The 27,943-nt window shown below is 41.4% G+C and overlaps 1 protein-coding gene across 1 annotated transcript in view; it reads right to left on the bottom strand.

Moving 5' to 3' along the window:
- LOC132400744 (CUB and sushi domain-containing protein 1-like) overlaps positions 1–27,943 on the bottom strand; it is a 2,029,389-nt gene that overhangs the window by 412,814 nt on the left and 1,588,632 nt on the right. The window contains exons 26-27 of the mRNA XM_059982042.1: positions 23,707–23,909; positions 20,756–20,947 (exon numbers count right to left, since the gene is read on the bottom strand). Coding sequence (XP_059838025.1) covers positions 20,756–20,947; positions 23,707–23,909 — 395 coding nt within the window. The remainder of the gene's footprint in view (positions 1–20,755; positions 20,948–23,706; positions 23,910–27,943) is intronic.

Here is a 27,943-nt window from a genome sequence, read left to right as displayed (position 1 = left end):
GGACACCCACCATGCAAGTCATGATCTCTCCCAGCTGCTGCAATCGGGCAGGAGATACAGGAACATTTAGACCCACACCTCCAGGTTCAGAAATAGTTAATATGGTTCAACCATCAGGCTCCTGATCTAGCATGGATACCTTCTCTTAACTCAATGCCGAACTGAGTCTGCAATCCATGAACTCCCTTTCAACGTCTCCACTGCTCATCTTCTCAATATTATTTGTTAATGTTTCTGTATTGCAGTTTGTCTTCTTTTGCACATTGAGGGCCTGACCATCTTTATATGTAGTTTTTCATTGATTCCAATGCATTGTTTGTATCTACTGTGAGTGCCCACAAGAAAATGAATCTCAGAACAGTATATGGTGACATATGCACTTTGATAATAAATTGCCTTTGAACTTTACCTCCAAGAGGACCACAACTTTGTCATGGTTTGAAGGCTTGCATGCCTCAGTGACCTGGAGAGCTATACTGGCCGGAGTTAGGGCTTTATGCTTTGGCACTTGGTAGGGTCACCCATGCGAAATAGGTCAAAGGTAGAGGTCATATTAAGAGTGGTCCACTGGTCCTCCAGGTTTGGGGGTTCAGCTCAGGTCTAACAACCCTGACTGGTAAAACAAAATTGTTCTGGAAAGAGCAATGAAGAATCCTTCTACATCTGAGTATAATGGGATATCCTGAGTCTCCACCCGGGACTTACGTGTCTGACAGTAGTGGAGAATGAACAAGTGAATGATGAAGGAAGCCCTGAACATCGCCAGAGCTGGAGCCAGCGGCATTGTGAGCAGTAGGTTTTAAACTTTAACTCAAAATAGCTGCTGGAAATTGATTGGATTGGGTACAATGGCACTGGCTGTAAAAGTAAATGGGCAGCATGGCAGTGTAACTGTTTGCATAATGCTTTACAGCATCAGTAATCAAGGTTTGATTCCCACTGTTGACTGCAAGAAATTTGTACATTCTCTCTGTAACCAAATGGGTTTCCTCCAGGTGCTCAGGTTTCCTCACACATTTCCAAAATGTAGGGCATCCTATGCGGACACCAGATGTGTGGTGACATTTGCCAGCTACACCCAGCTCATGCTTGCATTGTGAGGCTTATTTACACATTCCACTGTATGTTTCAACCTACATGTCACAAATAAAACTAGCTCACTGCTCTACTCTCCATATACCTATGGCTGTGTGGCTAGGCAGAGCTCAAATTCCATCTACAAGATTTTCTTATTCAACCAGATGGAGACCAGAGGGCATACAGAAATGAGATATGCCAACAAGTGGAGTGGTGTTCCAGCAACAACCTTGCACTCAAAGTCAGTAAGATGAAAGAGCTGATTGTGGACCTCAGGAAAGGTAAGACAAAGGAACACATACCAATCCTCTTCGTGGGATCTGAAGTGAAGAGAGTGAGCAGTTTCAAATTCCTGGGTGCCAAGACCTCTGAGGATCGAACCTGCTCCCAACAAATCGATGCAGTTATAAAGAAGGCAAGACAGTGACTACACTTCATTCGGAGTTTGAAGAGATCTGGTATGTTGAAAAGAACACTCAAAAACTTCTATGGATGTACCATGGTGAACATACTGGCACGCTGTATCACTGTCTGGTATTGGGGGGGGGGGGGTGCTACAATACAGGACCGAAAGAAGTTGCAGAAGGTTGTAATCTGGACTCCATCTTGGGTACTGGCCTACAAAGTACCCAGGACATCTTCAAGCAGTGTCTCAGAAAGGCAGCATCCATTATTAAGGACCCTTAGCACCCAGGACATGCCCTTTTCTCACTGTTACCATCAGGTAGGAGGTACAGAAGCCTGAAGGCACATATTTAGTGATTCTGGAACAGCTTCTTCCTCTCTGCCATCTGATTCCTAAATGACCATTGAACCCGTGAACAGTTCCTCACTTTTTTAATATGTATTATTTCTATTTTTGCATGATTTTTAATCTATTCAATGTACATTACTGTAATCGATTTACTTATTTATTATTATTTTTCTTCTATATTATGTATTGCATTGAAATGTGCTAAGTTTTTTTATATATACCTTTAATTAAATTTTTAAGAGAATTACATAAAATGAATAGAATAATAGAATAGCAAAAATTAATATTAGCCCTCCCCCTTCCCCTTAACCCTTCCCCCCTTAACATCCCTGTCTAAAAAAAACAGAAAAAAGAAAAAAAAAGAAAGAAAGAAGGATTGTCTGGATATCGAAGGATCCCCACATGCTCCATGGAGTTCAAAATAACTTTAGTATATATCTTTATTTTTTTCCTCAAATAACTAATAATTTTATCTTCAAAGGACCTATATATTTAATCCTATCTTTTGTAGATCGGGGTGCCAAATTTTCAAAAATATATCATATTCATTTCTAAAATTTTTAGTAATTTTTTCAAGTGGAATGCAGCTATATGTTTCATTATTCCAATGGTCCATAGTTAAATATGAATCTGATTTCCAAGTAATTGAAATAGCTTTTTTGGCTACTGCCAATGCAATTTTTATATTTTTTTCTGATACTTATTCAATTTAGGTTTTGGTATTATCCCTTCAATATCGCCTAATAAAAATAATATTGGGCTATGTGGAAGTTGTATTCCAATAACTTGTTCTAATAAAAGTCTTAGATTTATCCAAAAAGGTTGAATTTTAAAACAAGACCAAGTAGAGTGTAGAAAAGCACCGATTTCTTGATTACATCGGAAACATTGGTCAGATAAATTTGGGTTTAATCTATTTATTTTTTGTGGTGTAATATATAATTGATGTAAAAAATTGTATTGCACTAATCTAAGTCAGACATTTATTGTATTTGTCATACTATCAAGACATAGTCTTTTTCCTTTCAGTTAGTCCTGACGAAGGGTCTCGACCCAAAATGTCGACATCGTTTTTCCCTGTAGATGCTGCCTAGCCTGCTGTGTTCTACCAGCATTTTGTGTGTGTTATAGTCTTGACCAATTTTTTTTTCATCAATTTTAATATTCAAATCAGTTTCCCATTTTTGTCTTGACTTATGAATTCCTGGTTTAATTGTCTGTTTTTGAATCAAATTATACATACAAGACGTACATTTTTTAATTTTTCCTTTTATAATTAAAGTTTCTATTTCATTAGGTTTTGGCATTAACATTGTTTGACCCAGTTTTTCTCTTAAATAGGCCTTTGATTGAAAATAACAGAAAAGAGTGTTAATTGATATTTAATATTTATTCTTTAATCGATCAAATGACATCAATATACCTCCTTCAAAACAGTCACCTATATATTTGATCCCCTTTTGAAACCAGTTATATAAAAGTTGATTATCCATTGTAAAAGGAATAAATCTATTTTGAATTAGGGTTCTCTTTGCTAATAAAGATTTCTTTATCTCATCATCCACATTTATATTATTCCATAAATCGATCAAATGTTTTAATATAAGAGATTCTTTCTTTTCCCGTATCCATTTGGATTCCCATTTATATATAAAATCTTCTGGTATATTTTCTCCTATCTTATCTAACTCTATTCTAATCTATGCCAGTTTTCCTTCATCAAAAAAAAAGATGCAATAAATCTAAGTTGATTTGCTTTATAATAATTCTTAAAATTTGGGAGTTGTAACCCTCCTAGGTCAATTTTACGTGTCAATTTTTCCAACGATATTCTTGACATCTTACCTTTCCAAAGAAACTTCCTCACATATTTATTCAACTCTTGAAAAAACTTCTGGGGCAGTTGTATTGGTAATGTTTGGAATAAATATTCTAATCTAGGAAATATATTCATTTTTACAGCATTACCTCTACCTACTAATGTTATTGGTAACATCAGCCATTTATCAAGATCTTCTTGAATTTTTTCAATAAAGGCAAATAATTTAATTTATATAAATTCTTTATATCATTATCGACTCTTATACCTAAATATTTTATACCATTTGTTGGCCACCTAAATTGAGTTACTAATCGACATTGACTATAATCTCCTTTAGTAAGGGGTAAAATTTCACTTTTATCCCAGTTTACATTTATACCCTGATATTTTTCCATATTCTTTCAATCTAAAAGATAACTCATGCAACAAATGTAATGGGTTTGTTAAATAAATCAGAACATCATCAGCAAATAAATTAATCTTATATTCTTCCTGGTTAACTCTGAAGCTCACAATACCTGGATCCGTTCTAATTAATTCAGGGATGTTAGGGATAAATTTATCCCGATGAGGAAGATAAAGAATGGTAGGATGAAGGAACCATGGGTGACAAGTGAGGTGGAAAATCTAGTCAGGTGGAAGAAGACAGCATACATGAGGTTTAGGAAGCAAGGATCAGATGGGTCTATTGAGGAATATAGGGTAGCAAGAAAGGAGCTTAAGAAGGGGGCATGAGAAGGCCTTGGCAAGAAGGGTAAAGGAAAACCCCAAGGCACTGTTCAATTATGTGAAGAACATAAGGATGACAGGAGTGAAGGTAGGACCGATTAGAGATAAAAGTGGGAAGATGTGCTTGGAGGCTGTGGAAGTGAGCGAGGTCCTCAATGAATACTTCTCTTCGGTATTCACCACTGAGAGGGAACTTGATGACGGTGAGGATAATATGAGTGAGGTTGATGTTCTGGAGCATGTTGATATTAAGAGAGAGGAGGTGTTGGAGTTGTTAAAATACATTAGGACAGATAAGTCCCCGGGGCCTGATGGAATATTCCCCAGGCTGCTCCACGAGGCAAGGGAAGAGATTGCTGAACCTCTGGCTAGGATCTTTATGTCCTCTTTGTCCACGGGAATGGTACCGGAGGATTGGAGGGAGGCGAATGTTGTCCCCTTGTTCAAAAAAGGTAGTAGGGATAGTCCAGGTAATTATAGCTCAGTGAGCCTTACGTCTGTGGTGGGAAAGCTGTTGGAAAAGATTCTTAGAGATAGGATCTATGGGCACTTAGAGAATCATGGTCTGATCAGGGACAGTCAGCATGATTTTGTGAAGGACAGATCGTGCCTAACAAGCCTGATAGAGTTCTTTGAGGAGGTGACCAGGCATATAGATGAGGGTAATGCAGTGGATGTGATTTACATGGATTTTAGTAAGGCATTTGACAAGGTTCCACACGGTAGGCTTATTCAGATAGTCAGAAGGCATGGGATCCAGGGAAGTTTGGCCAGGTGGATTCAGAATTGGAGAATACGTACACGACGCTGGAAGAACTCAGCAGGTCAGGCAGCATCCGTGAGAAAACAGTAGCCAACGTTTCGGGCCGAGACCTTTCATCAGGAATGGGGGTGGAAGAGAGGGCTGAAACCCAGTAAGAGAGATAGGGGAGGGGGAAGGGCTAGAGGCACCAGGTGGAGAACCAATCAGAGGAAGGATAAAGGGGGGAGGGGATAGGCATGAAAGAACTGTAGAGGTAAAGCAGCAGAAAGTTGAAAGGGAAGAGAGGCAGAAAGGGACCTAGGATAGGGGGAGGGGGAGGGAATTACCGGAAATTAGAGAATTCAATGTTCATACCACTAGGCTGGAGGCTACCCAGATGGTAGGTGAGGTGTTACTCCTCCAACCTGAGTTTGGCCTCATCATGGCTGTAGAGGAGGCCATGTCTGGACATATCTAGATGGGAATGAGAGGCAGAGTTGAAGTGGGTGGCAACCGGGAGATCCTGTCTGTTGTGATGGACAGAGCGGAGGTGCTCGACGAAGTGGTCCCCCAATCTGCATCAGGTCTCGCCGATGCAGAGGAGGCAGCACCGGAAGCAATAGACAATTCCAGCAGACTCGCAGGTGAAATGTTGCCTCACCTGGAAGGACTGTCTGGGGCCCGGAATGATGGTAAGGGGGGAGGTGTGGGGACAGGTGTAGCATTTGCGCTTACAGGGATAAGTGCCGGGTGGGAGTTCTGTGGGGAAGGACGTGTGGACCAGGTAGTCACGGAGGGAACAATCCCTGTGAAACGCTGAGAGGTGTAGGGAGGGAAAGGTGTGCTGGGTGGTGGGGTCCTGTTGAAGGTGGCGGAAGTTGCAGAGGATAATGTGTTGGATCCAGAGGCTGGTGGGGTGGTAGGCGAGGACAAGGGGAACCCTGTCCCTGTTGTGATGATGGGAGGATGGGTTAAGGGTTGAAGTGTGGGAAGTGGAGGAGATGCGGGTGAGGGCATCTTTGATGACGCCAGAAGGGAAACCACAATCCTGAAAGAAAGAGAACATTTGAGAAGTCCTGGAATGGAAAGCCTCATCCTGGGTGCAGATGCGGCTGAGACGGTGGAACTGGGAATAGGGAATGGCATTTTTGCATTGGGCAGGGTGGGAAGAGGTATAGTCAAGATAGTTATGGGAGTCAGTGGTTTGTAGAAGAAGTCAGTGGATAGTCTGTCTCCAGAGATGGAGACCGAGAGATCAAGAAAGGGGAGAGAAGTGTCCGAGATGGACCATTTGAATTTAAGGGCTGGGTGAAAGTTAGAAGCAAAGTTGATGAAATTGACGAGCTCAGCATGGGTGCAGGAAGCAGCACCAATGTAGTCATTGATGTAGCAGAGGAAAAGTTGGGGAGTGGTGCCAGTATAGATTTGGAGCATAGACTGTTCCACATAACCCACAAAGAGGCAGGCATAGCTGGGGCCCATGCCAGTGTCCATGGCTACGCCCTTGATCTGGAGAAAGTGGGAAGAACCAAAGGAGAAGCTATTGAGAGTTAGAACAAGCTCCGCCAACCGGAGGAGTGTGGTGGTGCTGGGGAACTGGTGGGGTCTGTTATCCAAAAAGTAGCGGAGGGCTTTGAGGCCTTCTTGATGGGGGATGGAGGTGTATAAGGATTGAACATCCATGGTAAAAATGAAGCAGTCGGGGCCAGGGAATTGGAAGTTATTGAAGAGGTGAAGGGCATGGGATGTATCCTGGATGTAGGTGGGGAGAGTCTGAACTATGGGGGATAAAATGGAGTCCAAGTAGGCAGACACAAATTTGGTGGGGCAGGAGCAGACTGAAACTATGGTTCTGCCAGGACAGTCAGGCTTGTGGATCTTGGGGAGGAGGTAAAACCAAGCTGTGCAGGATGTGGGAATTATGAGTTTTTTGGCTGAGGGAGGAAGGTGTCCGGAGTTGATGAGGGTGGAGATGGTGTGGGAGACGGTGGATTGATGTTTTTTGGTGGGGTCCTGTGGCAGGGGTAAGTACTAGGAGGTGTCGGAGAGCTGCCGTTTGGCCTCAGTGAGGCAGAGGTCCGTCCACCAGACTACTACAGCACCACCTTTGTCTGCAGGTTTGATGGTGAGGTTGGGGTTAGTGCGGAGAGAGTGGAGAGCAGTGCGTTCCGAGGGAGTGAGGTTAGAATAGGAGAGAGGGGTGGTGAAGTTGAGACAGTTGATGTCTCGACAAGTTAGAGATGAAAAGGTCGAGAGCAGGTAGAAGGCCCAATGGGAATGTCCAGGAGGAGGAGCGTAGAAGCCGGGAGAATGGATCATCACTGGGGGGAGGGGGGGAATCCTTGTTGAAGTAGTAGGCTCGGAGACGTAGGCGGTGGAAGAAGAGTTCAGCGTCATGGCGGGCACGGAACTCACTGAGGTGGGGGTGGAGGGGGACAAAAGTGAGGCCCTTACTGAGGACAGAGCGTTCTGCCTCAGATAGGGGAAGGTCGGAGGGATGGTGAAGACACGGCAAGGGTTGGGACTGGGGTTAAGGGAGGGTAAGGAGTGGGAAGTCTCAGGAGGAGGAGGGGTGTTGGGATGTTCAGGGAAAGTGGGCAGAGGGGTGGATGAGGGATCGGAGGGATGGAGAGAGGATAAGGGATGAAGGGAAGGCTGAGTTCTTCCAGCGTCGTGTACGTATTCTTTGATCCACAGCATCCGCAGTTGTATTTTCGTGTTTGGATTCAGAATTGGCTTGCCTGTAGAAGGCAGAAGGTCATGGTGGAGGGAGTACATTCAGATTGGAGGGTTGTGACTAGTGGTGTCCCACAAGGATCTGTTCTGGGACCTCTACTTTTTGTGATTTTTATTAACGACATGGATGTGGGGTTAGAAGGGTGGGTTGGCAAGTTTGCAGACGACACAAAAGTTGGTGGTGTTGTAGATAGTGTAGAGGATTGTCAAAGATTGCAGAGAGACATTGGTAGGATGCAGAAGTGGGCTGAGAAGTGGTAGATGGAGTTCAACCTGGAGAAGTGTGAGGTGATACACTTTGGAAGGACAAACTCCAAGGCAGAGTACAAAGTAAATGGCAGGATACTTGGTCGTGTAGAGGAGCAGAGGAATCTGGGGGTACATGTCCACAGATCCCTGAAAGTTGCCTCACAGGTAGATAGGGAAGTTAAGAAAGCCTATGGGGTGTTAGCTTTCATAAGTCGAGGGATAGAGTTTAAGAGACGCAATGTAATGATGCAGCTCTATAAAACTCTAGTTAGGCCACATTTGGAGTACTGTGTCCAGTTCTGGTCACCTCAGTATAGGAAGGAAGTGGATGCATTGGAAAGGGTACAGAGGAGATTTACCAGGATGCTGCCTGGTTTAGAGAGTACGGACTATGATCAGAGATTAAGAGAGCTAGGGCTTTACTCTTTGGAGAGGAGGAGGATGAGAGGAGACATGATAGAGGTGTACAAGATATTAAGAGGAATAGACAGAGTGGACAGCCAGCACCTCTTCCCCAGGGCACCATTGCTCAGTACAAGAGGACATGGCTTTAAGGTAAGGGGAGGGAAGTTCAAGGGGGATATTAGAGGAAGGTTTTTCACTCAGAGAGTGGTTGGCACTGCCTGAGTCAGTGGTGGAGTCAGATACACCACTGAAGTTTAAGAGACTTCTAGACAGGTATATGGAGGAATTTAAGGTAGGGGGTTATATGGGAGGCAGGGTTTGAGGGTCGGCACAACACTGTGGGCTGAAGGGCCTGTACTGTGCTGTACTGTTCTATGTTCTATGTTCTAATTCAGCTAATGGTTCTATTGCCAATTCAAATAGGGTAGGTGATAATGGACAGCCTTGCCTAGTTAATCTTGTTAACTGGAATGATGTTGAAATTTGACCATTTGTCACTACTTTGGGATTAGTATTTAAGGTTTTAATCCATTTTATAAAAGATTTTCCTAACCCATATTTTTCCAATACCTTAAATAAAAAGTCCCATTCCAATCTATCAAATGCTTTTTCTGCATCCAAAGCAAATGCCCCACTCATTTCCTCCTTCTTTTGTGCCAGATGAATTACGCTAAGTAACCGAGTTACATTATCTGCTGATTGTCTATTTTTGATAAAGCCTGTTTGATCCATATGTATTAATTTTGGTAAATATTTAGATAATCTATTAGATAAAATTTTTGCTATTATTTTATAATCCGTATTCAACAAAGAATGTATGATGTATGATGTTGGTTTTAAAAGATCTCTCTCTTTTTTTGGTAATACTATTAGGAGCGCTGTCAAAAAAGATTGTGGAACTTTCTGTTTTCTTTCTGCTTGATATATTAACTCCATAAAGGGAGGGATTAATAAATCTTTAATTTTTTTATAAAATTCAGGCGGAAAACTGTCTTCTGGAGATTTATTACTCTGGAGTGATCCTAAAGCTTCTTCAACCTCTTTTAATGTAAAGGGCATATCTAATTCTTTCTGTTCTTCCAAATTCAATTTTGGAAGAGTTATTTGTGATATAAAAAAAAAATTCTGTCTCAGCAACCTCGTTTTGTGATTCTGATTGATATAATTCGGAGTAAAAATTTTTATAAGTTTCATTAATTTCTAAAGCTTTATAAGTAATTTTATTTGCACTTGTTCTAATTGCATTTATTGTTTTGGAAGCCTGCTCTGTTTTCAACTGCCAAGCAAGAGTTTTGTATGATCTTTCACCTTATTCGTAATATCCCTGTTTAGTTCTCATAATTACTTTTTCTGTTCAATATGTCTGGAGTGTATTATATTGTAGCTTCTTAACAAGTTGTCTTCGTTTTTCTTCTGTCATATATCTTTGGGATTCTTTTTCTAATTTAGCAATCTCTTTTTCTAATTGATCTATTTCTACCATATATTCCTTCTTAATTTCAGAAGTATAACTTATTATCTGACCCCTCAAATATGCCTTCATTGCTTCCCATAATATAAATGCTGCTACTAAGTTAACAAATTTCACAACACATGCCGATGATAATAAACCTGATTCTGATTCTTAGCAAGTTAAAAACTAATGATGTATACTTCATCTAGACACTGAATTATCATTTACATTTGTCTACAGTGGCTATAAAAAGTATTCACCCCTCCCATTGGAAGATATTATGTTTTATTGTTTTACAACATTGAATCACAGTGAAAAGAGATATCTAAAAATGATCTAAATTAATCACAGATATAAAACCCAAAATAATTGATTGTATAAGTATTCACACCCTTTAATATGACTCACCAAATCATCACTGTAGCAGCCAATTGGCTTTAGAAGTCACACAATTGGTTAAAGTGGTCTTGCTATATATAATTCTGTGTGCAGTCAGTTGTTTCAATTGATTGCAGTAAAAATACACCTGTTTCTGAAATGTCTAACTGCTGTGAGTGGGTATCCAGGCAAAAACTACACCATGAAGACAAAAGAACAGTCCAAGCAGCTTTGTGAAAAGCTTATTGGAAACCACTAGTCAGGTGATGAATACAAGAACATTTCCAAGTCACTGAATATCACTTGGAGTATAGTTAAGTCAATCATCAAGAAATGGAAAGAATATGACACAGCTGTAAGTCTGCCCAGAGCTGGCTGTCCTCAAAAACAAAGTGACCATGCAAGAAGGAGACTAATGAGGGAGGCCACCAACGGACCCATAACTCTGGAGGAGTTACAAGTTTCAGTGGCTGAGATGGGAGAACTGTGCATATAACAACCGTTGCCCGGGTGCTTCATAAGTCACAGCTTTTTTGGAGAATGGCAAAGGGAAAGCCACTGTTGAAAAAAAATTCAAATGAAATCTCAGCTAGAGTTTGCCAGAAGGTATGTGAGAGATCCTGAAGTCAGTTGAAAGAAGGTTCTATGGTCTGATGAAGCCAAAATTGAGCTATTTAGCCATCAGTCTAAATGTTATATTTGGCACAAGCCGAACACTACACATCATCAAAAATACACCATCCCTACTGTGAAGCATGGCGCTGCCTGCATCATGCTGTGCGGATGCTTCACTGCAGCAGGTCCTGGAAGGCTTGTGAAGGTAGGGAGTTAAATGAATGCAGGGAAATAGAGGGAAATCCTGAAGGAAAATCTGATGCAGTCAGCAAGAGTACTGTGACTTGAGAGACAATAAGCCCAAGCATAAAGCCAAAACTATACAGGTATGGTTTAAAAACAACAAAGTTAATGACCTGGAATGTCCAAGTCAGAGTCCAGATCTCAATCCAATTGAGAATTTGTGGCTGGACTTGAAAAGAGCTGTTCTCTCACAATCCCCATGCAATCTGACAGATCCTGAGCAGTTTTATAAAGAAGAAAGCAAAAAAATGCAGTGTCCAGATGTTCAAGGCTGATAGAGACCTATCCACACAGACTCAAGGCTGTAATTGTTGCCAAAGGTGCATCTGCTGAATACTGACTTGAAGGGGGTGAATACTTATGCAATGGATTATTTTGAATTAAATAATTGTAATAAATTTACACTAATTTGTAGAAATTTGTTTTCACTTTGACACAAAAGAGTCTCTTCTGATGATCAGAGTCAAAAGCTGCCAAATTAAATCCACGCGATTTGATGTTGTAAATTAATAAAATATGAAAACTTCCGGGGGGGGGGGGGTGAACACTTTTTTTTTAGGTACTACATGGAGAGGTGACTGCTGATTATATATATATATTGGATATACAGCACAGAACCAGGCCATAGAATTATATAAGCTCATCCTGTTACTTCTGGGTCTTCCTTGATTTAAATCTTTTTCTATTAACTTCACTTCTCTTCTTAAAACATAGAACATAGAACACTACAGCACAGTACAGGCCCTTTGGCCTATGATGTTGTGCTAAAATTTTAACCTACTCTAAGATGAATATGGCCTTTCCCTTCCACACAGCTCCCCATCCATGTGCCTATCTAAAAGCCTCTGAAAAGTCAGAATCAAGTTTACTATCACTGGCATATGTTGTGAATATTTTTTTTTTATTTTGCAGCATCGGCATAGTGCATTGCATAGCAATAAAAGAAATAAATAATTATGCATTGCAAAAAGAGAGCAAAGAATATTGAGGTGGTGAACATGTGTCCATTGTCCATTCTGATGGTGCAGGGGAAGAAGCTGTTTCTTAAATGTTGAGTGTGTGTCTTCAGGCTATTTGACAGTAGTAATTAAAAAATTAGAAGCGGGGATGTCCTAAGTGATGAGGTTTCTTCATGATGGATGCAGCCATCTTGGTTCCTAATATAACCACTTCTATCACCACTCCTGGCAGGGAATTCCAAATATCCACCATTTTCAATATATTAAAAAAAACTTAATTCTGGCATTCTCCCTGTACCTTCCTCAAATCTCCATAAAATTGTGCCCCATTTGCTGTCTTGAGGAGAGTCCTCAATCATTGACTCACCAGTTGTGTGTGAAGAGACTGTAAGTGAGTGCTGTCGACTGGCACAGTCCAGGCTGCAGGAGTACCTGAACACTGTTGGACGTCGGTAATGTAGAATACTGCATTACCAATGGTGAGAGAGCTGAGTAGCCTCGGCTGTCGCACCGACAAGACCCTTTTGTTGCGGCGTCGCCTGTTGCAGCTACCGAGGGAGATGTCAGAGACAGTGAGGTATGGTATCCATGCTGGGTTAGAGGCTGGCCCTCCCATTGGTGCTGCTCTCTAGTGTTGGCTCGGTGGAACAATCTAGACTCCATTCATCTGTGGCTGTACTAGCATAGGATGATCAGAAAGCTGTTCTTGTTCTTGTTGACAACAATAGACAATAGGTGCAGAAGTAGACCATTTGGCCCTTCGAGCCTGCACCGCCATTTTGAGATCATGGCTGATCAATTACTATCAATACCCTGTTCTTGCCTTGTCCCCATATCCCTTGATTCCCCTATCCATAAGATACCTATCTAGCACCTTCTTGAAAGCATCCAGAGAATTGGCCTCCACTACCTTCCGAGGCAGTGCATTCCAGACCCCCACAACTCTCTGGGAGAAGAAGTTTTTCCTTAACTCTGTCCTAAATGACCTACCCATTATTCTCAAACCATGCCCTCTGGTACTGGACTCTCCCAGCATCTGGAACATATTTCCTGCCTCTATCTTGTCCAATCCCTTAATAATCTTATATGTTTCAATCAGATCCCCTCTCAATCTCCTTAATTCCAGCATGTACAAGCGCAGTCTCTCTAACCTTTTTGCGTAAGACAGCCCAGACATCCCAGGAACTAACCTCATGAATCTACGCTGCACTTCCTCTACAGCCAGGATGTCCTTCCTTAACACTGGAGACCAAAACTGTACACAATACTCCAGGTGTGGTCTCACCAGGGTTCTGTGCAAATGCAAGAGGATTTCTTTGCTCTTGTACTCAGTTCCCTTTGTAATAAAGACCAACATTCCATTAGCCTTCTTCACTGCCTGCTACACTTGCTCATTCACCTTCAGTGACTGATGAACAAGGACTCCGAGATCTCTTTGTCTTTCTCCCTTACCCAACTCTACACCATTCAGATAATAATCTGCCTTCCTGTTCTTACTCCCAAAGTGGATAAACTCACACTTATTCACATTAAACGCCATCTGCCCACTCACCCAGCCTATCCAAGTCACCCTGAATTCTCCTAACATCCTCATTACATGTCACCCTGCCACCCAGCTTAGTATCATCAGCAAATTTGCTGATGTTATTTTTTATGCCTTCATCCAAATCGTTAATGTAAATGGGAAACAGCTGTGGTCCCAATACTGAGCCCTGTGGCACCCCACTAGTCACCACCTGCCATTCCGAGAAACACCCATTCACCGCTACCCTTTGTTTTCTATCTGCCAACCAGTTTTCTATCCATGTCAATGCCTTCCCCCTGATGCCCTGAGCTTTGATTTTACCCACCAATCTTCTATGTGGGACCTTATCAAATGCCTTCTGAAAATCGAGGTACACTACATCCACTGGATCTCCCCCGTCTAACTTCCTGGTTACATCCTCGAAAAACTCCAACAGATTAGTCAAGCATGATTTACCCTTGGCAAATCCATGCTTGCTCGGCCCAATCCTATCACTGCTATCTAGATATGCCACTATTTCATCCTTAATAATGGACTCTAGCATCTTTCCCACCACCGATGTCAGGCTGACAGGTTGATAGTTCTCTGTTTTCTCCCTCCCTCCTTTTTTAAAAAAAGTGGGATAAAATTAGCCATTCTCCAATCCTCAGGAACTGATCCTGAATCTAAGGAACATTGGAAAATTATTATCAATGCATCCGTAATTTCCAGGGCCACCTCCTTTAGTACCATCCATGCCTAATCAATCTGTATGACATGACACTCAAGGATTGGAGCTATATTACTATTCATTTGTCTGTATAATTACTGCTATCATAATTATATGTGCTATATGTGGCTTGTGTTATGTCTAACTGTTGTGCTGTGTTTTGCTCCTGAGCTCTGGAGGAACACCATTTGGTTTGGTTGTATTCATCGGTATTCATGTATGGTTGAATGGTGACTGACCTTGCCATGCTAAAGAAAGCACAGAAGCTCAGTGTAGCCAACGATCGGTCTTTGTGGGGTAGGACCAAAGTCTGGGCCTGAATTGGATGGGAATTCTCCGATAGAATGAAAAGGCTGTTTCACCCTAGGGAGTTACAGCAATGGCAACACCTTGTTTTACTTTAAAAAGTTTACATCCTGAATGCAATGACCATGAACATAGAGGTTTTTGCAATTTCTTCTATGTATATACATTCTGTGGTCACTTTATTAGGCATGACAGGTACCTAATAAAGTCACCAATAAATGTATTCCTGTATGTTTGTGGTCTTCTGCTGCTGTGGACCATTCACTTCAAGGTTCGACCTGTTGTGCATTCAGTGATGTTCATTTGTACGCCACTGTTGCAGCATGTGGTTATTGTTGCATTCCTGTCAGCTTGAAAAAGTCTGGCCATTCTCCTCTGACCTGTTTTATTAACAAGGTATTTTCACTCACGGAACTGCTACTCACTGGATGTTTTCCTCTGTGTCCTGGACTATTCTCCGTTAACCCTGGAGACTATTGTGCATGCAAATCCCAGGAAATCAGCAGTTTTTGAGAAATTCAAACCATCCTGTTTGGCACTAGCAGTCATTCCACTGTCAACATGACTTAAATCACTTTCCTTCCCCATTCTAATGCTTGATTTGAACAACAACTGAACCACTTGACCATGTCTACATGCTTTTATGCATTGATTGGCTGATTTAATATTTGTATTAATAAGCAGGAGTACAGGGGTACTTAATGAAGTGCTACTTAGTGCATTTTGATATGGAAAATGTTGTGAAATACAGTAAACAGTCCCCAGTGGGACAATACACAAACATTGTGTTTAGAAATAGATTCAGACTCCAAGATGTCACAGCAAAGCTTAAAGTGAATTTTGGCTGAATTTCATCAATGTGAGTGGGCACTGGTGAGATAGGTTTATAGCACAGATAGAGAATGAAAAAGAGCTTCAGAGCAATGCTGCAATTTATTAGAAAATTTGTTTCTGTTTTTTTAAATTTCGTTTAGAGATACAGCTCAGATTATGCCCCACTGGCCCTATGAGCCACATTTCCAGGCAACACACCTATTTAAAGTCAGATCAATCACAGCATAATTTACAATGACCAATCAACTTACTCTCTGTACATCTTTGAATTGTGGGTGGAAACTGGATCACTGGGAGGAAACCCACAAGTTCATGGTTAATACACAATCTCCTTAAATAGTGTTGGTGTTGAACTCTGAATTCTGAAGCCCAAGCTCCAATAATATTCACAACGCTAATGTGGTGTCCTGTTTTGTTCCAGAGATGTTTTCTATTTAAATTCAGCACTCTTGCAAATTAAGTTTTTTATTATTATAGTTAACATTTGATTTGTTTATTAGATTTATTACTTCAGGCAATTTGAAACTCTTGGCCCAGATCTGCAATAACTCTGTGCAGAACAGATATCAAAGACAAGAGTTCTAATAACTTCTCTCTTTGATCACACTTCTAAATCAAAATTTTGCCATCCCTTACAGCAAAGAGATTTCACAGATCCAAATGCATTTTTCAGTAAGAAATCTGTAGAATAAACAAATCTAAATGCAGATACTCTTGTTACTAATCCTATTTTCCTCTGCATGCATGCATAAAGCTTAGATCTGAAGAGTTAGAAATATTCTTCAGATATATGTTAACAACTGTACATTCAGGCTGATTTTGTATCCCAATTTATTTAAAGTGTTGAAGTGAGAAAATATTCTACCACAGTGTGAGTGTTTAGAACCACAGGTCATAACCTCAGAATTGAAGGACATCCCTTTATAACAGAGGTGCGGAGTAAGTTTGTTAGCCAGACAGTCGCAAACCTCAGGAATTCGTTGCCACAGACAGCTGCCAATTCATTGCCAAGTCATTGATTATTCTTAGTGAGCAGGTTGATAGGGTCTTAATTTGTAAGGGTGTCAAAGGTTAAGAGGAGAAGGCTGGAGAATGAGGTTAAGAGGGGTAATACATAAGACATGATGAAATGGTATAGCAAACTTGACAGGCTGAATGGTATAATTCTGCTCATATGTTTTATGGTTTCTCAGATCATTGAAATTCTGCACTTGGCAGAGAACACTGGAGAAAAAGAAACTTTAAAATCATTGCTTTTATCATTTGAAAAGAGCAATCAGACTCTCAAAAATCGAACAGTTCAAAACACCACCTCTATAATGGCTATATTTTTAAAAATATGTCATTCCTTATCGAGATGATGGATTAGACAGTAACACTGTACTTAAACATTTTATAAAAGTTGAAACAAGTGGTAAGCAATACATAAAATTATCAAATTTAATTTAATTTCGGCAGAATGCCGAATGACAAAATCAAACCATCTTGATATTTATTAAACACAAGAGATTCTGCAGATGCTGGAAACCCAGAGCAGCACACACAAAATGTAACAGGAATTCAGCAGATCAGGCAGCATTTATGCAGGAAAGTAAACAGTTGATGTTTTGGCTAAGACTCTTCAGTGGGACTAGAAAGGAAGGGGGAAGATGCCAGAGTAAGAAGGAGTACAAATTGGAAAGACAAATGGGTAGGGGGAGGGGGAGCTGAGAGGGGAATGGTGGAAAAGGTAAAGGACTGAAGAAGAAGGAATGTGATGAGGGAAGAATGGACCGAGAGAGAAAGGGAAGGAGGAGGGGCACAAGGGGAGAGGATAGATAGAAGAGAAGAAGTGGTAAGAAGAGAGCTAAAGCAGGGAATTCTGGCATCTACCCCCTTCTTTTCCAGACCTGATCAAGCGCCTCGGCCCAAAATATTGAAGTTTCATTCCTCTCCATAGATGCTGCCTGACCTGCTGAGTTCCTCCAGTATATTATGTCTTGTTGTATATTACTCTGTTTTAAAGAAAATACCCACAATGCCTTTTAAAGTTGCAGGTTGAACTTGGGGTTGGCAGACTTTGTGTGTGCAGAAACTTTTCATGAAAAATCCATCAAACTTTTGAGAAAGTATGTGTGGGAAAAGTAAGGGAAAATGATTTTAAACTATAAATAATCTCTGGTGACTAAGCTGGAAAGAGTGCAGGAAATATTCACAACAATGTCACCAGGATGGGAAGGCTTGACTTGTAAGAAGATGCTCCTATGACTTTTTTCTCTGGGGCAGAAGAAACTAAGGGGAGACACTAAAAAAGAACATAAAATCTGAGCAGCTTAAGTGGCTGTGGGTTTGAATGCAATATTAAAAAGATGTTTGGACAAGTACATGGAAGAGAGAGATATGGAGGGCTGCAGTCCAGGTGTGGTCAATAAGACTGGGCAGAATAAAAGTTTGACATGGACTGGATGGGCTGAAGGCCCATTTCTGTGCTGGGGTATTCTGCGATTTCAGGTGGATGGTCACAGTCTTTTACTCAGGTTAACATAGTGTTTCAATGAAAGATACAGGTTTAAAGCTGAGGAGAAAGACTTAAAGGGTTTCTGAGGAGTACCATTTTCCCCACACAAACAGTGTGGTGGCCCAATGGAATGAGAAGCTGGTGAGGCAGGTTGCATTAACATCTAAAGGATACTGGGACAGGTACATGGATAGGAAAGGTCTCGTGGGATGCGAGTGAAACACAGGCAAATGGGAATCGCCCATGAAGAGATTTTTGGTCAGCATGAATGAATTGGTCAAAGGGCCTGTTTTCATGTTGTAGAACTCCATAGCAAGAGTCTCATGGGAGTTGTTGATCAGCATATTGCAATATGCTTGAGGCAGAAAGGAAAAGAGTTCAATCTTCATACGAGTGTCAATCACTGATAGAACCCAGAAGGTCATCATGTGGAATTACTCATTTATTTAAGAGATACAGCTTGGAACAGGTCTTTTCTACTCAATCAGCAGCACTGCCCAACATCCCTGCTATTTAATCCTGGCGTAATTCACAGAACAATTTACAATGGACCAATTAACCCACCAACCAAGACGTCTTTGGACTGTGAGAGGTAAGTGGGGCACCCGGAGGAAACACACACACTCAAGGGATGGAACATGGGTTTGGTTCCAGAGGACGCTGAAAGTGAATTCCGAAATCTGACACCCTGAGCTGGAAAATGTCATGCTGACCGCTATGCCACAGTGGTGCACCAGGAAAATTACAATGATCCAGATTTTATAGGTACTGGTTAGAAACACTGAAGTTTACCTGTTGGAAAGGTGGTTCAGAAGGCATCTGTTGTGCTGGCCTTCATTCATCATGGGATTAAGTTTGTAATGGATAATCACTTTTCAGGGCTCGAGAGACTTTATGCTAAACTTTATTTTCTAGCTTCGCAGTATGGCCTTTCTGAAGGGTCAGAGTTATTTTTGACAAAGTTAAACTTCCAACTAATATGCTTTGCTCAACGTCTTGTAAACAAACAAACAATGAGTTCTTGGTGGCCCTAGTTTAATCCATTTAAAACATTGGGGTTATGATAATTGGCCTGCATCAACCACTTCATTTACTGGAGGAATCTCCTCCTTGGCAGGGAGTGGGGACACACTATTGAAATAGTGGGTATCAGCAGCTATATCTTGTCAGAGAGAGAGTAGACAGGGAATATTGTTAATCTTTAAAGAGTAGGTTGATAGAGTATAACCTCACAAAAAAAAAAAATGAGTTTAAGGCTTTGCAGACAGTAAATTCAGTACCATCACAAGTTTAAGAACAACTTCCTGGATAATAGAGCTTGTTTATGAGGGAAAGTTAATAGAGGATTACAAGATAATAAAGCATAGGTATACTGGGCATTCAGAGAATTTTTCTCTGGCAGAAATGGCTAACCCAAGGCTAAAACTAACTCCTGATGAAGGGTTTCTGCCCGTAAAGTCGTCACTACCACCTCCCATAGGTGCTGTCTGGCCTGCTGAGTTCTGCCAGCATTTTGTGTTTTTATTTTAGCTAAAACTAATCTTTTTGTTGTGTTTTTTCAGTCTAACGACTATACCTTCTCTCTATATATACACTCCCTTGAACCATGTAAGATCGAGTCTTGAATCCAAGATAGCGAACATCTGAGGGAATCATTCACTTGGCACTTCGGGCCAAATATCACCAGGGAGACATGCCTCAAACACACTCACTCTACTCCCCTGCCACTGCTGAGAGAGGGAGCATTCTTGCAACACACTCCTCCTATGGATTGCCCACACCCCCACCCCCATTCAAAATGAGATTTGTAAGGGCTGCATTACTTCTGGAATTGTTTACCAGAAGCAGCTGATTTCGCTATCCAAACACGACTGAAAATTATATATAATAAAGATAGTTACATGGAGTAAAGAGAGATACTGATTGGAAGCAGGCCATTTGACCTACCAGGTTTACCCTACCCAGCAACCATTCAATTACTCAGACACTGTATTAAATGAATAAAGCTAATCTTTAAATCTACCCTGCAGAAGTTTAAATCTTCCCTTCGACAGGAGTTCAGTGAAACTGTCTCTCACTGCTTCCCCCTCTGTAATCTTTAAATCTCTTTAATCTTTTGTTATTCCACTTTGCCAGCCGTATATCTCAAATCAGCTAACTCTGCAATTTAACTTCTACCTAATTTCTTCAAAACTATACCCATTGGTTTCTTGATGTGGATTTTTGCTTCTGTGAGCTGAATGGTGATAGGGAGCAGATGGAGGATGGTTTAGAATCATATGGGAATAAAGAAACTACCTCTCCTGGCAAACAATTTAAAATGAAACATTCTTGGTTCTGCAATATGACAAGTTTTGTGCTACCAGATTATTCTGCAGAGGAACAGAATATCCATCCATAATTATAATCACACAAGATTTTGCAGATCCAGGAAATCCAGTGCAACACACACCAAATTCTGGAGGAACTCAGCAGGTCAGGCAGCATCTATGGAAATGAATAAACCATCATATTTTGGCCCGAGACCCATCATCAATACTCTAAAGGGACTGATAAAGGGTCCTCAGCCCGAAACGTCACATTCCTTTCCTTTGGTGCTGCTTGACCTGCTGAGTTCCTCCAGAATGTTGTTAACCCATAATTACTACCCACTCCCATGGAATAGTCATTAGATTCTTTTAGTTGGTTTATGACATGTAAACATGAAATATTAATGCAGTACCTGTACAGCTTGGGGGATCAGGTTGCCAGAAGAATCTATTGTCCAGCTGCACGCACATGATTTTAGCAGTTCCTTCTAGCTGATACCCTGGATCACACTGGAAGGTTACAGTATCCCCCGGCTCTCGGCTGTCTCCACTCCTCGTCCCATTCTGGGGAACTCCGGGATCATTGCAAGTAGTCGCAGTTGAAGCTGAAGTAAATATTGTTTTTAATTAAAAAATGGAAACCAATATAACTCAACTGTTTATACCCTTGTATGGATGCTAATTCCACTATTCCAACTACTTGTGAAACATTGAAGCATAGTTAGTGCGAGCCTTTTTCAGACTGGTTAGGAAACCAGAGCAAGATGGTGGTGGTGAGACATGGTGAGGTTCTGTGGGCTCCAAACAATACTTCTAAATGTATCTCTTTTGAATTACTCTCACTGCAACCTGCAGCATGTAATTTCCCTTTAAGCAATGTACATTTAGATCAGTTTAACGATCTATAGATTTTACATTCTTATGAAGGAATCAGTGGACTTAATCCTCAAGAACAGTGTTATGGCAATTTTATGCGGATGAAGGTTCATCTCTATGGCTGAAAATGGGGCAGGAGGGAGAGACTCCAGATCATGCTGAAACACCCCACCACAACCTTCATTAGGATCATAGTGAAGCCTACTATAAAATACTATGAAACTCTGGTTAGGCCACAGCTGGAGTATTACATTCAATTCTGGTTACTCCATAACGAGATGAATGTGAAGGCTTTTGGAAAGGTTTGCCTGGATCCTGCCTGGATTAGTCAGCATGTTCAGTTTGGAGATGTTACACAAACTTAGGTTATTTTCTCTGGATTGGAAAAGGCTGAGAGGAAACTTGATGGAAGTTTATAAATTTCTGAGAGGCATAGAGAGAGTAGACTGTCACTATTTTTCCCCAAAGTTGAAATGTCCAATTCCCAAAGGCATGCATTTAAGATGAGAATAGGTTCAAAAGGAGATACTCAGGAAAAGCTATTTCTAGATAGAGGGAGGTCGGTGCCTGGAATGCACTACCAGGGGTGGTGAAGGAGGCAAATATAATAGAGATGTTTAAAAGGTACTTAGACACATAAATGTGCAGAGAATGGAGGGAAATGGACATTGTGTAGGCAGAACGGATTAGGTTAATTATGCATCTGATTGCTAGTTTAATTAGTTTGGCAAAATACTGTGAAGCAAAGGGCCTGTTATTGTGCTGTATTGTTCCAAGCTAAGCATCAGCCACATTTTATATTGATACGCAGCTTCTGCAGTAACAGAACATAACAGCACAGTACAGGCCCTTTGGCCCACAATGTTATGCCAACCCTTTAACTGACTTTACTCCCACACAACCCAAAACTCTCTTATATCCATGTGTTTATCCATGTGTCTCTTAAATATCCCATCACTCCCAGCAATGCATTCCAGGCAGCCGCTATTCTCTATGTACGATATCTACCTGTGACATTTCCCCTATACTTTACGGATTTTAAGGCCATAAAACATAGGAGCAGAATCAAGCATTGAGTCTGTTCCACAATTCCATCATGGCTAATTTATTATCCCTCTCAACACCATTCTCCTGCTTTTTCCCCGTACTTTGACACCTTGACTAATGAAGAAACTATCAACCTCTGTTTTAAATATACTCAATGACTCAGACTCTATATTGACATTGCTGTTCTTGGCAATGAGTTCCACAAATTCACCACTCCTCCTCTCTGTTCTAAATGGATGGCCCTCTATTCTGATCTGTGCCCTCTTAAATGGATGTCCTCTGGTATTAGCCATTGCCAATCTGGGAAATGGTCACAGGCTGTCCATTCTATCTATGTGTATCATGACCTTATATATCTTGATCAAGTTGCCTCTCATCCTGCTTCATTCCAAAGAGAAATGCCCTGGCCTCATAAAACATGCTCTCTAATCCTAACAGCATCTTGGTAAATCTCCTCTGTACCCTCTCCAAAGCTTCCAGTAAAGACACAATCAGAACCTGACCCAATACTCAGTGTTCAGTTATATGTTAATAAAAATCTAAACATGGTACTTCAAAAGTATTGTGGGATCAGCAAATTAGGCAATTATTTCATTGTCCCACATTAGATACACAAATCTCTTTCACTCCTTTTCCTATCACAGATCCATTCATCTATTTTTATTTAAGGACACAGTGTGGAACAGGTTCTCCTGGACCATTGATCCACATTGCCTAGCAAACTACTTATTTAACCCTGGCCCAATCACAGGAGAATTTACAATGACAAATTTACTGACCAGCCAATGTGTCTTTGGAATGTGGGAGGAAAGCCATCATCTCACATACGCCTTACAGATGACATCAGAATTTAACTCAAAACTATGACCTCCCAAGCTGTAATTGGGACTTGTTAACTACAATGCTACCATGGTACCCCCTCCCCCATTAGTTTTGATGGACATTGGAACACAGCCTTTGGATCCAGAAGTTCTGGAGTAAATTTATTATTGAAGTGAAGTATGTAGGCACCCACAGGAAAACAAAGAAATACAGTAGAATCCATGAAAAACCACACAGCAAATAGACAAACAACATCCAATGTGCAAAAGAGGACAAATCATGCAAATACTAAAAAAATGTAAACAAATAATACACAGAACATGAGCCACAGGATACCCAAAAGTGAGTCCATGGGCTACAAAGTCAGTTCAGCACTGACGGGAGTGAAGCTGGTCTAGGAGCCCGATGGCTACAGTGTAACAACTGTTTCTGAACCTGGTGTGAGGGGCCCCCAGGCTCCTACACCTTCTGGCCAGCAGTAGTGGTGAGAAGTGAGAGAGAAGGGTCGATGCAGGCAGATGAGACGAGCGCTGGTGGGGATCTTTGCTGCCATGAATTGTATAAAGCAGTATGCAAGGATACGCAGTCAGGGATAAGGAGACAGTGAACAATCACCTACTTGAGAACTGAATGGAGAAGCCTGTCTTGCTGATGAAGAAGTCACTATCAAAATGAAGTGTGATGGAATTAAATGTGCTGTGGATGTCATCAGGCAATGAGGAACCACTCCACTCCTTCAGCAACATGTCACTCTCTATCAGACCATCCCACACCTTCAGGATGTCATGTGATGCCTCAGTGTCAAAGACAATAAAGTGAAGGCTGCAAGAGAGAAGAGAGATGAATAATCATTAAGCACTTGAAGATTCTCACATTCTAATGAGGCAATCTGCTAAGATTTAATTCCCCTTGCTATTTATTAAAGATTAAAGACTAGCTTTACTTGTCACATGTACAGTATAGCGAAACATACAGTGAAATACATAGTTTGTATCAGTGATCAACACAGGCTGACGTGCTGGGTGCAGCCCACAAGTATCACCGTGCTTCCTGCACCAACATAGCATGCCTATCTTTCACAAACCCTATCCTGTATGTCCACTATTTATTAACCTATAAGTCTTTGGAATGTGGGATGTGACTGGACCAGCTGAAGGAAACATATTTAGTTACAGGAAGAATGTGCAAACTTCTTACAAACAGCGGCAGGAATTGAACTCAGTCACTGGTGGTATACTACCATGCGGCCCAATGTAGTTTTATAAAGATTCAAGATTCATTTATTTGTCACTTCTAAGTTCAAGTTCCTTGTAATCTGACTATACATATGTACAACCAAATGAAACAATGCTCCTCCGGACCATGGTTCATTCACAATACATATATCACACATAGCACATAAAATAAAACATTACCACAAAAAAGGTTAATAAATTATCTCTCAAAATGCATGTAATGCACAGCACAGGTAGCAGTAATAAGTGTTAAGACCTCAGTGGAGGCATGGTATTCATTAGACTCACAGACTGGGCCAAGTACCTGTTACCCACTCTGGCAGTCCTGGTCCTGATGCTCTTGCACCTCCTTTTTGATGGTTGTGAGTCAAAGAGATTGTGCAATGGGTGGAAAGGATCTTCAATAATGTTTCAGACCCTTTGTCTGCAACACTACAGGTAAATGTCATAAATGGGGAGGGAGATCCCGGTGATCCTCGCGATGGTTTTTACTTATCATGCCCACAGTGCTCAGCAGAACAACACAGAACACAACAACAGCAAAACAAGCTCTTTTCCTCCCTCCCACCCACACACCTGTGCAGTCCTTTAACCCCTGGACAGTCTCCAGTGGACATGGACTCAGGCCTGCATACACTGGGCTTCAACTTTCCCAGCAGTCTCAGAGATTTGCACTCTCAACTCCAACCAATGGGTCTCATCTTCAGGATTTCTAATTTGTGTCTCGAACCTTCATCTTTGGCATCATCTCAAGAACCCGCTGCTCACAGAACACTAAACCTCAAATACTGGACTTGCGATGACCCCAAACATTATGCATTTAAATCTGGTCTTGTGGCGACCCATTTCCTGGCACATCCGAACCGACTCACAATTAGATAGCCTACGGGGGTTTGCGAGCACAGAGCTTTGGAGCCTCTGCGCCATGGGGGGCAGGTTGAGGGAGGCTTAAAAGTGAGGCTGAAGATTTTGAATAAAGTTTTTTCCTTCGACTGCAGTTACCGACTCCGTGTCGTAATTTTAGCGCTGGGTGTAGCACACCGCTACAGTCTCACCAATTTGCAAACCCAGGAAGTCATCAGCACTCATTCTTCCTGCCCACACAGAACTCTAACTGTACAACTCTCTGGCATTGGGGGACCCTCATCCACTCTCTGCGGGTCCAACATCCAACCGTGAATGTCCCACATCTGCATTGCTGGTCAGTGAATGGAGTGTGGGAACTTAGACTTTTACCTAATTCCTCCATAGAAATCCCTCCTGTATTTTGTAATATAGCCATTAAGTGTAAGTTTGTGGCCTTCAGCTTCTGTAGCCTATCCACTTCAGAGTTTAACGTATTGTTCACTCAGAGATGCTGTTCTGCACACCATCTTTGTAATGCGTGATCATTTGAGTTACTGTCGCCTTCCTGACAGCTTGAACCTATCTGGTCATTCTCCTCTGACCTCTCTCGTTAACGAGGCATGTCCACCCACAGAACATAAGCTTACTGGAATTTTTTTTTTGTTCTTCACACCATTCTCTGTAAACTCTCGGGACAGTTGTGCATGAAAAGCCCAGGAGATCAGCAGTTTCTGAGATACTCAAACTACCCTGTCTGCACCAACAATAATTCCATGCTAAACATCACTTAGATCACATTTCTTGCCTCATTTTGATATTTGGTCTGAACATCAACTGAACCTTTTGACCATGCCCACATAGTTTTATGCACTGAGTTGGTGTCACATGATTTGTTGATTAGATATTTGCCTTAAGATCAGATGTACCTAATAAAGTGGCCACTACATGTAGAACTTCTTGTTTTTTTTAACATGCTTCTTCTTTATTCAACTCACATTATTTTTAACTATATTAAAGCTGTGGTAAAGTACATCCAATTTATCACCGTGTTTAAACAACTACTTGCCCAAAGGAGCTTTTACATTCTCCTAATGAAGTGCTCTAATCTGCATCAGTCCCCTTCACTGACCATTCCCTCTGTTGCAGAGGTGGCAATGACATATTACTCAATCTATTGCATGGTGCTGCTTTTAAAGGAATGCAATTCTCATAACCCATTTTATATGAAATTCTTATAATTCTTCACATACACCTCATATTCTGTCTAGGTAGGCTCCAAACTGATGACCTGAAAATCAATTTCTTCAACTTCCAGTAATTTATCTCCCTCTCCCCCTTCCCTCTTCTTCAGATCCCTACTCTGGCCTCTTACTACTTCTCCTTTCCTGCTTATCAAACCACTACCCCCATCAGTGCCCCTCCTCCTTCCCTTTCCCCCATGGTCCACTATTAGATTCCTTCTTTTCCAGCCCTTTACCTTTTCCACCTGTCACCTCCCAGCTTGTTAATTCACCCCCTCCTTACCCCACCCACCTGATTTTATCTGTCACCTTTGGCTTGTGCTCCTTCCCCTCCCCCCACCTTCTTATTCTGCCAGCTTCACCCTTTCTTTCCGGACCTGATGAGAGTTTATTCACTTCCATGGACGCTGCCTGACCTTCTGAGTTCCTTCAGCATTCTGTAGCTGTTGCTCTGGATTTCCAGCATCTGCAGAATCTCTTATCTCTTTGGAATTCTCTACTTTGTGAAGTGAGAGGGTCTGTCTGGCCCCTTTACAATTGTTGGACCAGTTTCCCACAAGCTCAAATTCATACAAAATTATAAGGTGTATAGTTAGAGTGAATGCACACAGGCTTTTACCCCTCAGGTTGGGTGAGACTAGAACCAGAGGTCTCAGGGTAAGGGTGAGGGTCAAATATTTAAGGGGTAACTGAGGGGACAATTTTTCACTCAGAGGATGGTAAGAGTATGAAACGAGCTGCTCATGGAAGTGGTAGATGTGGCTTCAATTGTAACATTGAGGAGAAATTTTTATAAGTACATGGATCGGAGGGGTATGGACAGCTATGCACCAGATTCAGGTTGATGGGGCTAAGCAGAATAACAGCTCTCCGTGAGCCTGTTCCTATGCTGTAATGCACCGTAGCTCTCATCTGGTTCCTTGTCCAACTGTGCAATAACTTAAAAGTAATGTTAACAGAACGGCTTTAACATTGAAGATGAGTTTAGAGAAGTACACGGATGAGAGGGAGATGGAGGGTTATGGTTGGAAGCAAGCAGATGGGACCAGGCAATAAAAAGCAGGTCATCGTGTACTAGATGTGTTGAGGGGTTTGTTTCTGTGCTGTGGTGCTGTAAGTTCATTGATACTGTGTTTCGGAAGAAACTGGAGCAACCTCTGTGCTAAAAAATAATCTTGGATAAGTTAAATTTTAACCAACTGATCAGCAAACAAAACTTTGAGTGAATAATTTCCTGACTTGCTGGATGATATTTTGACAGTAAATTGGGGGCAGCTGTTCAGCCTATCATGTCCAGGCTGGCTACTTCATCTATTGAGGAGCTAAGAAGGGAATTGCACATTGTTCAATCATCAGCAAGCACCACAATTTCTAAACTCATTACATATTGAGAATCATTTGAGGAGCAGTTGAAGGTATTTGGGCCAAGGACACAGTCTGGACGAATTGCTTACTGAGGAAGAGATGTCTAGATGCAAGAAATTCTGCAGATGCTGGAAATCTTGAGCATCACAAACAAAATGCTGGATCAATG

This window comes from Hypanus sabinus, chromosome 10 (assembly GCF_030144855.1).
Source record: "Hypanus sabinus isolate sHypSab1 chromosome 10, sHypSab1.hap1, whole genome shotgun sequence".
Lineage (NCBI taxonomy): Eukaryota > Metazoa > Chordata > Chondrichthyes > Myliobatiformes > Dasyatidae > Hypanus > Hypanus sabinus.
Note: the sequence above shows the minus strand (reverse complement) of the source record. Positions and strands in the feature narration are given on the sequence as shown.